At 40.2% G+C, this 12,312-nt stretch overlaps 1 protein-coding gene across 3 annotated transcripts in view; it reads right to left on the bottom strand.

Annotated features, from left to right (window-relative positions):
• Window positions 1–12,312, bottom strand: part of RBPMS (RNA binding protein, mRNA processing factor) — a 195,855-nt gene that overhangs the window by 112,459 nt on the left and 71,084 nt on the right. For all 3 annotated transcript variants that reach the window (XM_065947461.1, XM_065947460.1, XM_065947459.1), the window contains exon 2: window positions 3,374–3,451. In XM_065947461.1, coding sequence (XP_065803533.1) covers window positions 3,374–3,451 — 78 coding nt within the window. The remainder of the gene's footprint in view (window positions 1–3,373; window positions 3,452–12,312) is intronic.

Below are 12,312 nucleotides of genomic sequence, written 5' to 3'. Positions count from 1 at the left end.
CAAATGTCTGTTAACTATAAACAAGTTTTATACACATACACACATGATGTATATGCCTATGTATGTATATATATGTATGTGCTGTGTGCTTACTCGTGTCTGACTCTTTGCAACCTCCTGGATTGTAGCCCAACAGGCTTCTCTGTCCATGGAATTTTCCAGGCAAGAATATTGGAGTGGGTTGCCATCTCCCAGTCCCGGGGATCTTCCTGACCCAAGCATAGAGCCCAAGTCTCCTGCATCCCCTGCATGGTCAGGTGATTTACCACTGAGCCACCTGGGAAGCCCATACTTGGGCCTAAGAGAGATCAAGCCCTGAAACTCACTCTCGTTTCTTTTCTGTGTTCTTCTGAAATTGGGAAATAGTAGGAAAATGGTATCTATGTCAACAGCAGGTCTTTTTCATTTTATAGGATAAAAGGCACTCCATTCTAGTATTCTTCCGTGGAAATTCCACGGGCAGAGGCGCCTGGCGGGCTACAGTCCATGGGGTCGCAAAGAGTTGGACACAATTAAATGACTGAGCACAGGAGAGGAGAAGAAAGGGGGTCAAGAAGAGTACGTGACGACTTGTTCACACTGAAAAATACATTGGCTATAAAACAACAAAAAAACACTGATAATGGACTTAGTAGAACTTGTCAATGAAAAATTGCCTGGAAAAGTTAAACAGGCAGCGATGCTAAATGCTGTTATTTTGCTTATTCATTGCAGCCATCTGTTTTCATGCTGGTATTAGGATTGGTAGATGCAAAACTTCCCTGTTGGGTTTGACTTCTGCTCATCCTCAAGGAAGATGGAAACACTCCCTTTCTGATCCCTCCTGGTTCCCCAGGATGAAGATAACAAAGTCTGCTTATTTCTGAAAGTAATCAATGGCAGGTGGCTTGCACTGATAGAACAGACAGGAGAAGGAAAAAAAAAACAAAACCCACCACTTGACGTGATTGACCACAGCACATATTGGCCTAGGGACAGATTTGCAGAAAAGGGTCAGCCACCAGGGACTTTAATTAAAAAAGGGTTGGTAGGAATGTACCAGGGTCCTGACTTTCGCATTGGGGTTTCTGGGCAGCGTGTTTCAATTGATTCACCCTCCTATCTTCCCAGCAGAGAACTATGTTACCAATTAGCTACTGTAAACATTTTACCTCAAAGGCCTTGAGCTCTGCTGGCCCAAGAGGTCATGATTCACAGCCCTGCCTCTTCCTTGTTCAAGGTGCTCTCTGAAAAACGTGCAGGTTTAAACACCCCGAAGGCCTCAGAGGCAGAGGACAAATGGATATTTCACTCAAGTAAAAGCCCACTTGTAGGGATATACTGTCCTCTCAAGACACGGAAATCAGAAGCAGCAACACATAGTAGTTCAGAGTAGGAATGGCAGAGTCAAACTGCTTGGGTTTGATCCTGGCCCTGCCATTTATTATGTGTGTGAACTTGAGCAAAGTGTATTCAACTGCTCCAAGTTTCATTTTCTCTCTTTGGGGAGGTGGGGGGGGGGGGCGGTGGGAAATGAGGCTAACCCACTTTAAAGGACTGTGATGAGAATTAAGTGAGATAATTCTTAAGGGGCTCACTACTAGGTCTCTCCCTATGCACACAGGAATATGGCTGTTTTGTTCATTAAGAGGAATGGTTAGCTTAAACAGCTACAATCATCCTACAAAACTGAAAAACTGCAGTCCTGCAGAAGAAATGGGAAATTCTGCCAAGCTGGCACTCTTTCCACAGCACCTTCTCTTTCTTCCCCACTTTCTCTAGCCAACCTCTGGGCTAACCTTTCTGTTTCCCTCTGTAACGTCATCATTACTGTTGCATTAAAAGGAGAGCTGTCTTATATACACCACCGTATGTAAAACAGGTAACTAGTGCGAAAGGAGCTCTGTGATGACCCAGAGGGGTGCGACGGGAAGATGAGGTTCAAGAGGGAGGGGATATACGGATATATAATGCTGATTCTTGATGATATACAGTAGAAACTAACAACGCTGTAAAATAATTATACTCCAACAACAACAAAAAAAAAAAACCAGCAAAAAAAAGGAGAGCTGTCAGAATGGAGTTACGTCCATTATCACCTGGTGCCTTTGGGGCACATAAGCTAGACCATTTTATCTTTGTTGGTTTTCACTGGCTGCCCCCTCGACTGTCTTTCTTCCTCTCCTACCCAGCTGTTTTCAGATGTCACATTTACCCTCTCTCCCTAAGAAGCTAGAAACTGTCTTGCCTCTGTGGCTCGGACCCTGCTTCCATCAGAATGGATCTTTAATTGGCAATCAAGACGGTCCATCACTCAGCCCTAAGCGCAGCCCTGGCCAGACACTGCTGCTGACATGCCCTCAGCTGACATGACCGGCTCAGACACAGGCCCTGAATCAGCCCTGACCTGCAGGATTGCTCCTTGAGAGCCAAGGCCTCCAGCCCACACTGCGCCCAACTCCAGCTGTCTCTGACCCTCCAAGGGCTAACTTTCAAGGTTTCTCTGTGGAGCACGGTTATTTCAGGCTTGCTTCAATTTCCTGTTAAATTTTCAATCCCAACAATGTTAACGATCTCCAAAGTAAATTTATCTTGATCGTCACAATGGACAGAGAACTTGTATTAAATATTTCACCAGGTGGCACAGTGGTAAAGAATCCCCTGGGCAACACAGGGGACTTAAGGGATGCAGGTTCGACCCCTGGGTTTGGAAGTCCCCCTGAAGAAGGAAAGGGCAACCCACTCTGGTATTCTTGCCAGAAAGTTCCATGGACAGAGGAGCCTGGGGAGTTCAGTCCATGGGGTTGCAAAGAGTCAGACACAACTGAGACTGAGCACGCAGAAAGCACCAGGGAAGACGTCCGTCAACTCTTACCAGGCAGTTCTTTACAATCCTGTTCCACTGTTTCAGCAACGTTGGACATTTTGCCAACGAAAAAATAATGGTGTTAGGTTCTTTGTCAAATTCATAAAAGCTTATTTAACCTATTATGTCTCCTAGGAATTGTATGAACAGCAGCATTTCAGCTAATAAAGAACCTCCTAGGGGTAGGGCTTGACTTATACTCCTGCGTTTGAGATACAAATACATGGTAAGTCACTGATCATATCTGGGGTGATCTGTACTCAAATAACCCCCAATTGGCAGAGGATACACAGGGAGGAAACTGAGGCTGTTCTAAATGAGGACAGATTAGCTTCTCAGGATTAGCGGTTAGGAGGACAAAAGGCCATTTCAGTATTTCCAAAGTGAGAATGTGTATTAGAACTGACTTGTTAAATCTTCTTTACTCACTACCACTTTAAAAAACAGGCATTTCTCAAACATTTCATTTCTTTCTCCAGACAGACCCACTTGACGCCTTTTATGATTTCTAAAAGATAGAAAAGGTACCTTAAATGGTCTGAAAAGCAGATATAGCTCCCGAGGTTTGATGTCCAGAGGGAGACCGCTGACAAAGAGAGTCCGGACCTGCAAAATAAACATGAGAAGCGATTAAAGGGGGGACAGTCATAGAGCAGCTCACTTGAAACCAAAAAAAACATGTTTCTTCAGATATTCCACAACTCCTACCTAATTCATGATCTTTTTATGACACAGTGACTAATGTTAAGATGCTCTTAAGCCAACTCTTAAATAGTTCTGTGTGAATTATCAGAGTGGATCACTTCTAGCCAATTTAAATTTACAAACTGACCTCTCCTTTCCTCACAATTGCCTGGTTCTAAGAATGTGAGGGGAAGAGAGGGTCCATAATTAAAATGTTAGCTTAACGGGGGGAGAAAAAAAGTGTTATGGGGATAGTAAATCTACCACCCCTCTGCTATGATCAAAGCAACACAAATGTGGTTCAAAAACACAATTGAAAAAGAATTTTTTAATCGTAAATTATTTTTAATTGCAGGATAATTGCTTTACAATATTGTGTTGGTTTCTGCCAAACATCAACATGAATCAGCCATAGTTACATGTATGTCCCCTTGCTCTTGAACCTCTGGGGAAAAAAAAATTTTATTTTTAAAATTTTTTATTTTTTAAATTTCTTGTCTGCGCCTTGTGGCATATGGGATTTTAAGTTCCCTGACCAGGGAATCAAACCCTGCACTGGAAGTGTGAAATTTTAACCACTGGATTGCCAGTGGAGTCCCAAAACAATTTTTGTTTTCTCTTACTTGTCATTGCTTTCTTCATCAGCATTAATAGTTATAGCAAGTTTAGTAAGTGAAGAAGTTTATTAAACAACTGAAATGCATCTACGTATCAATAGCCAAATGAATAATAGCCCTTTGTCTGTTCAGTTCCGGAAAAGCAGGGCAGATGTGGCCAACCTATACATACCCATAAGGCCCAGGGTACAAAATATGCACTTAATGTGTGCCAAACACAGAACACGGGGGACATTTCCAGCTGGGAGGATCGGAGTATGTTTACTCAGAGTATGCTGGCATCTGCACGGAATGTCCTTCAAGGACAGGTGTGAATTTACCACATAGATATATAAAGGGTGAGGTGGGGGGAAGCACAGGCAGAAAAAAAGCATTAACCAGTTAACGAAGAGGGGGATAGCAGAGCGTGTTCCAGGAGAAGGGCCAGCCGAAACTGAACGGGAAATGGAGGCTCAAAGCACAGAGACAGCAGGTCATCAGCACAGAATACGGTCTTAATTCAATCAGCTAGCGGTCCAAGCATGGACCACAGCCTTGTCCAACTCAATGAAACTAAGCCATGCCGTGTAGGGCCACCCAAGATGGACGGGTCTAGGTGGAGAGCTCCGACAAAACGTGGTCCGCTGGAGAAGGGAATGGCAGACCACTTCAGTACTCTTGCCTTGAGAGCGCCATGAATAGCCAAGTAGTCACCACTGAATTATCATCACCACAATTTGTCTCTATTTAGTATGTTTTTTAAAACTTTATTTGAAACTTATTAAGAAATACATATACACATTTTTTATCTTTAAAAAAGTTTTGAAGTAATTTTATTGGGGTATACTTGATTTACGATGTTGGGCTAGTTTCTGCTCTACATCAAAGTGGATCAGTTATATACATACATGTACCCCTGCTTTTTAGATCCTTTTCTCATATAGGCCATTAGAGTGCTCAGTAGAGTTTCCTGTGCTATTATAGTCTTATTAGTTACCTACTTCATTTTTCATTTTATCACTTCTTATAGGAGTGTGTATATATCAATCCCAATCTCCCTATTTATCCTTCCCACCCCCTTTCCCTCTTGGTAACCATAAGTTTGTTTTCTATATCTGTGACTGTTTTATAAATAAGTTCATGTGTGCCATTTTTTAGATTCTATGTAAGTGATATACAGTATTTGTCTTTCTCTGACTTCACTCAGTATGACAAAGGAACATGTATACAACGGAATATTACTCAGCCACACACACACAAAAAGAAATATTGTCTGTTTTGGGTGCCTTTACTCAGTTCCCTGCTCCCCGAGCTTTGAGATATAGCTGACATGCAACATTAGGATGTACCTCACTGCCATCAAATCACATAACTACCACTTCTTTTTCTGTGGTGGGAACACTTAAGATCTACTCTCAGTAACTTTCAAGTACACCTATAATACAGTACCGCGCATTACGTTCTCCAGAACTCATTCAATTTCTAACTGAAGTTTGTAGCCTTAGACCAACATCTCCCCATCTTCCTCACCCACCAGCTCCAGGTACTAACCATTCCATTCTGCTTTTATGAGTTCAATTTCACTTTCAGATTTTCTATTCCTCTTCTCAAGTTGATATGACATGATTGAGTTCCTCATTAGAAATCAAGTTACTTACTCCAAGGAAAGAAAACCAGTGATTAAATGTAAACCATGTACAACTATGGAAGATTTTTCCTCAGTGAGAAATAGGAGAATATTTTCTAGGATCCTAACACTTTCCATTGACTCTGGCTTGAAGAAGCACAAAGCGGCAAGCAGGACCCTTTTGCTGACCCAGCAAAGTATATGGGAAAATGTCATGCCATTTACATGAAGGTGTATAATAAACATGATGATGAAGTAAACAGTTGTGGAATCAAGAATGCCTATCATCTGTTTATTTATATTTTAAACAGCTTTACTGAAATATAATTGACATATAACTAAACATCTTGTTTACAAGTTCTGATATATGTTTAACCTACGAAACCAATATTGTTTTCATAACAATCAAGATAATGAACAAACTCATCACACCCCTGTGATGTTTCCTTGTCCCATGGCTCTGTAATCTTCCATCTTTATCCTTAGGCCATCACTCATCTGTCACCATAGACGAGTATGCATGTTCTGAAGTTTTATACAAATGGAGCCGTAAAGTATGTGTCCTTTTTTGTCCAACTTCTTTCACTTTAAAATAATTATTTTGAGATTTATCCTTGCTGCTGCACGTGTCAAAAGGCTATTTTTGTTTCTGAGCAGTATTCTGTGGTATGAATACATCACAGTTCATTTATCCATTCACTTGTTTTTAAGACATACAAGTTATCTCTAGTTTCTGGTTTTTACAAATAAAATGACTATGAACATTCAGGTATCAGTGGGTACAAGTCTTTGTATGTACCTATGCTTTCTTTTTTGGATAATTAGGTAGAAATGGAATAGCTGGATGATATGGTAGGAATATGCTTAAAACATTAAAAAAAATTTTTTTTTTTTATAAAGGGCTTCCCTGATAGCTCAGTTGGTAAAGCATCCACCTGCAATGCAGGAGACCCTGGTTCAATTCCTAGGTCAGGAAGATCTGCTGGAGAAGGGATAGGACACCCACCTTCAGCATTCTTGGGCTTCCCTTGTGGCTCAGCTGGTGAAGAATCCACCTACAATGCAGGAGACTTGGGTTCTATCCATGGGTTGGGAAGATCCCCTGGAGAAGGGAAAGGCTACCCACTCTAGTATTCTGGCCTGGAGAATTCCATGGACTGTATAGTCCATGGGGTTGCAAAGAGTTGGACACTGAGTGACTTTCAAACTTTTAAGAAACTACCCTCTTCAATTCCTTGTTCTGTGGCCTAGAACATGATAAATATTGAATGTAAAACAGATGTATATTCTGTTGCTGTTGCGTATAGTGTTTTATAAATTTCAGTTAAGGTCAAGTTTGTTGTTCAATATACATTTTGTCTCTCCCTTCTCTCAACTTTGCCAGTGATAAACACTCTTTCCAAAGAAATGGGTTTTTTGGTTTTTTCTTGGCTATGCAGCATGTGGGATCTTATTTCCCTGACTGGGGATTGAACCTGTGCCTTCCGCAGTGGAAGCACAAAGTCTTAGCCACTGGATTGCCAGGGGAGTACTCTAAAGAACTTACTTTATCAAAGCTGCTAAGACTGACTGACAACTGCCAAAGACATAGTCAAAGGAATCCTGCCACCCTGTGTGACCTCCCTGCAACCCACACCCCCTTCCCACATTCCAGAAAATGAACACCATCTGTTCTACTTGGCCGCCCTAGCCAGGACAACCTGGACAGAGGGAATTCCAGCCTCCACTCATTCATATTTTGTTGAGTGCCCATTGTGACTAGCACTATGCCAGGTGCTGACCAAATCAGAGAGATTTCCATGGAAATAATGATAAGCAGATGCTGTGTTTTAAACACTAGAGCACCGTTTGTCCAGCTGGGAAGCTTAGCCATGTGACAGGTATCAATTAGGACCTGGGAGTTAACTCAGGAAATGAACTACCATTTATAGCACTATTCTAAAGAAAGAGGCTTTAGAAAGTTGTAAGTCAAACAATTTATCCAAAAAAAAAAAAAAAAAAAAAAAAAACCCCACTGGAAATCTGGGAGTTATCAACAAAATACTACCTGATATAAATTAAGGTTTATCTACACTCATTGAATATATTATTATGCAACCAATAAAAATTATGTTCAAGGAAAAAGTACATTCAATTTTATTCTATAAAGCAAAAAGCTAACACATGTATGTATATGGAAGGGGGTAAAAATACCTTAATAAGCAATTTTTTTTGGGGGGGTTGCACTGTGTGGCAAGTGGGATCTTAGTTCTGCGACCAGGGGTCAAACTCGTGCCCTCTGCAATAGAAGCACGAAGTCTTAACCTCTAGACCACTGCAGAAGTCCTAATAAGTGATTTTACTGTTTTTAATGAGCATATTTGTATTTTCTATCTTTCTATAATAAGCAAGTTTTATAGTTTATTATTAGGTTGAAAATAGCCTAGATTGTTTTTTATTACTTTGCTCTATTTAGAAAACCATACATCATGTCAATATTTGGATCAATAAAAATTGCAAAGCTCATAGCGAAAACTTTGTTATCTATTTCAGAATTAGAAGATTAACTTAATATTTCAACAGCAAAGGGTTATACATTAAAACGAACAAAAAAGTGACTTCCTATTTGGCTGAAGTTTGCCACTCACTCAAGCCACTTGCTTTTCGTTGTTGTTCATCAAATTAGAAGCAACTAAGATGTCTGACATTTTATTTACACATGGACATAAATTACATTTCCTAGAAGCTAGTGAAGTCCATTATTTTCTCAGAAACCTGCCTAGATATTGCTCTCTGAAAAGCTGATCCCTCCTTTGATGGAACAGATAGACTGAGTAGGAGAAATAGATCTTAAATACCTAGGTTATGGAAATATGACAACAATTAAAGGTCTTTTAAATCCAAATCTTGGAATCGATGTATTCTGAATCCTTTCTAGACCTTCCCAGACTAGGAAACTTCATTAAGTTTAAAAAAAATAAAAATAAAAAACTTAAGATAATGAGTCAGGGTGATGAAGAACTCTTCCTGAGTGTCTGATTCATACTTATCTACATTTTAGGGTCTTCCCTGGTGGTCCAGTGGTTAAGAATCCCTGCTCCCAATTCAGGGGCCCAGGTTTGATCCTTGCTCAGGGAGCTAGATCCCACCTGCCACAACTAAGACCCAGGGCAGCCAAATAAATAAAGAAAAGTAAATATTTACAAAACTAAAAATCAAAAAAGATTTTAGTTTCTCTACTTTTCTTATCACCACTCGTTTTATCTGAGCCATTAAACAGCAAAGCATTTTGAGGTTTTGCCTTTGCCGTGTGACTATGCAGATCACCAAGGTCAGATATGATACGTGCTTGCAGGGAGCTTAACTGTCACTGCAACAAAAGAAAGCTGAACTCATCCAGAGTAACCAATTAGAACCCAAACAGCGAGCTGGAAGTCTAAGAGACATGTAAATCCATGATCAAATACTCAATAAAAGTGTCCCCAAACAGCAGATGAATGACGCCATGTGAACCTTGTGGCAGGTCGATCATTTTCCAGGACAGCCCTTAATTTAACAGCATTGTCTATGGACGCAGATGTGCCTGGCACTCCGCCTTTGGCACTGCAGATGTTTACTTTATCAGACACACGGGGAAACACATTTCTTAGTCAAGGACACAACATGCCTCATAGAAGTTCGAGACGTGAAGCTGTTGACAACTCTATCCCAAAGGGACGCTAATGGATTCTGCGGATGTACCTCCAACTTCATTTCTCCCCCAACAGGACTGAAAGAACAAACGCCAGGAGAAATCACCATTAAGAGCCAGGGCCTTCTTGACTCAGCCATGACCAACCATTCCTGCAGAGCCCACAGTTAGATTCCAGATGGAACACGCTGTGTGTTCTGAAATGGCACTACCAACTCCCATAGGGAAACAGAAGCGACATTTCAGTGACCGACTTCCAATTTAATAAACTCTAATTCAAGTACAGTCATTGTGTGAGTCTTGGGCTTTCTTGGATAGAAAGGCCAAAACAAGCCTCAAAACAGAAAGGCCCTCCCTTTAACAAAGAACACACATTATCTTACAAGATAATTACCTACAGGTAATCCAGACATTGGGCTTCCCAGGTGGTTCAATGGCAAAGAACCCACCTGCCAATGCAGGAGACTCGAGTTTGAGCCCTGAGTCGGGAAGAGCCCCTGGAGAAGGAAACAGCAATTCACTCCAGCATTTTTGCTTGGGAAACCCCAAAGACAGAGGAGCCTGGCAGGTTACAGTCCATGGTTGCAAAGAGACAATGACATAGCAACTAAGCAACTACAACAAAATCTAGACATTAAAACAAGAACCAATAGACAAACGCGTATTAATTTCAATACACAGTAGAGAACAGTCACGCACACTCTTCAGCAGTCACATCCAATAAACACTGTGTCCAAAGACTATGGCATTTTCTGTGTACGTTTTAATTGTTTATAAAAAAGATTTCTGTCATCATCTCCAGCTGCTCTGAGCTGACCTCTTGAGGTTCCTCTTAGATTCATAGGATTGGGAAAGGCAACTTTTCATTTGTGATGACTCACGAATAACTGTGTATAATCTCTCAGCTGAAACATTCTAAAACCCACAGGAGTGCTTAAATGATCATCTATCATCTGCAAACTTTCTCTCCACCTATCCACGTTCTCATACAGACAGATTCCAAAAGCAGCTTTCAAATGTGCTGGATGTTTAAATCATTCTTTTGGAATAACTAATTTTTGAGACATGCCAAGTGGATTCACAAGTAAGATTCTGCAGTGGGCACTTTAGAGTCTGAAAGTGCTGTTTGGGGGTAGTGTGTAACACAGTCCATAGGTACACGATATAAAAATTTCCCTTGATCTTAGAAATCAACAGAATAACATTGTATATTCAGGGGAAACAGTAACTGTTTGCTTGTCAACATTTCTACTGATGACACAGCAAACAAAATGAGGTGATGACGTTTCCCAGACATTTTATTAGTTAAAAGATCAAATGTATACTCGTCTGACAAAAATGCAGAAGAGATAACAGCATAAGGGATCAAAATTAGATGAAAAAGAGGAATGAGAAAAAAAAAAGTCAAAAAATGAATAAGAAAAACAGACTGAAATCAAAACAGACTTAAAAAGTCATAAACCACAAAAAATTCAGGACTATGAACCTATTAACAAGGATAGAATATCAATATAGAATCAATATATGGGAAATAGGGGGGAAAAAAAATCACACTTCTTACAACTGATAACTGAAACATCCTTAAGTCTGTGTAAGTAAGTTCAATAACAAAAGTAATTCACAAAAAGTTTGAGAAAATGCTCAAATCCTTGCACATTTAAAACGGTGAGTATGTATCTTTATCTACTGATAGAGAACAATGTTTCTGATTATTAAGTTAAAAAAAGCACCAGAAATTGCTCATAATCCCAGTAATTCTTTTAGTGTTTTTATAAATTAGTACATGTTTTTTTTTTTAAGTTTTTAAAGACTGTACACAACATTGAAAGTGAAAGTTAGTTGCTCAGTCTTGTCTGACTCTCTGTGATCCAATGGACTGTAGCCTGCCAGGCTCTTCTGTCCATGGAATTCTCCAGGCAAGAGTACTGGAGTGGGTTGCCACTTCCTTCTCCAGGGGATCTTCCCAACCCAGGGATTAAACCTAGGTCTCCTGCATTGCAGGCAGATTCTTCACTGAGTGGAGAGGGAAGGTGAATGAAGGGAACTTTCACTTTTATATTTATATAATCAGGTATTTAAACATTTTATAAGCATAAACTATTTTTTTTTAAAAAAAAGGACAAACAAGCTCAAATGGATTTAAAAAAAACACACATATAAACCTTGAGTCCTGCCCATCCACTTTTGTCATTAGAAATTCTCATCTTCTGCCTGCCCTTGCCCTATAGGTACAAACTTGACCTAGTAGAAATATACATTCATATTAACTAACTTCACTTTGCCAAATCTGACAACGAGTGAGTGCTTCTTCGTACTTAGTCTAAAACTACAATCTCACCCAAAAAGGGACAATGATGGCTCAAGGTCCTCAGAGCAGGAGGGTCTACCCTAACTACAGTCAAAGGAGTGTACTTGCTTTGTGATCAACTTACTTCTCACTGGAACAAGAAAAGAGGGATCACTCACTTTTTAACATCTAAGGAAGTGCCTTATCTCTTCTGAGACGATGAAATAAACATAGTTTCAGGGACAGAGAAGTTGAAAAGAGCTCCACTCTTGAGTAGCAGTATAAATCCCACAAGGCTGGGTTGCTTATACACATGAGGTTCGGACAGGGGAGCTGTGTGTTCCAGAATCTTCTCAGTTTTACACACTGGTTAAATGATTATAATCTTTTTAAATAAAATCTAAATGAATTGAGTTCTCTGCTTATTCTATAAGCACAAGCTGAAAAACCAAAGACTGAACCACACTGAGGACTGCTCATTCTCTCAGTTCCAAAGAAGGCTTGACTGGCCTGCAAGGATTTCCCCTTTGCATCTTGCCACCACAAAAATGGATGATCACAATCATTAAATGGTCTGCCAGGCATAATTAAATTCTGGTTCCT

The sequence above is a fragment of the Muntiacus reevesi genome, chromosome 10 (genome assembly GCF_963930625.1).
Source record: "Muntiacus reevesi chromosome 10, mMunRee1.1, whole genome shotgun sequence".
Taxonomy (NCBI): domain Eukaryota; kingdom Metazoa; phylum Chordata; class Mammalia; order Artiodactyla; family Cervidae; genus Muntiacus; species Muntiacus reevesi.
Note: the sequence above shows the minus strand (reverse complement) of the source record. Positions and strands in the feature narration are given on the sequence as shown.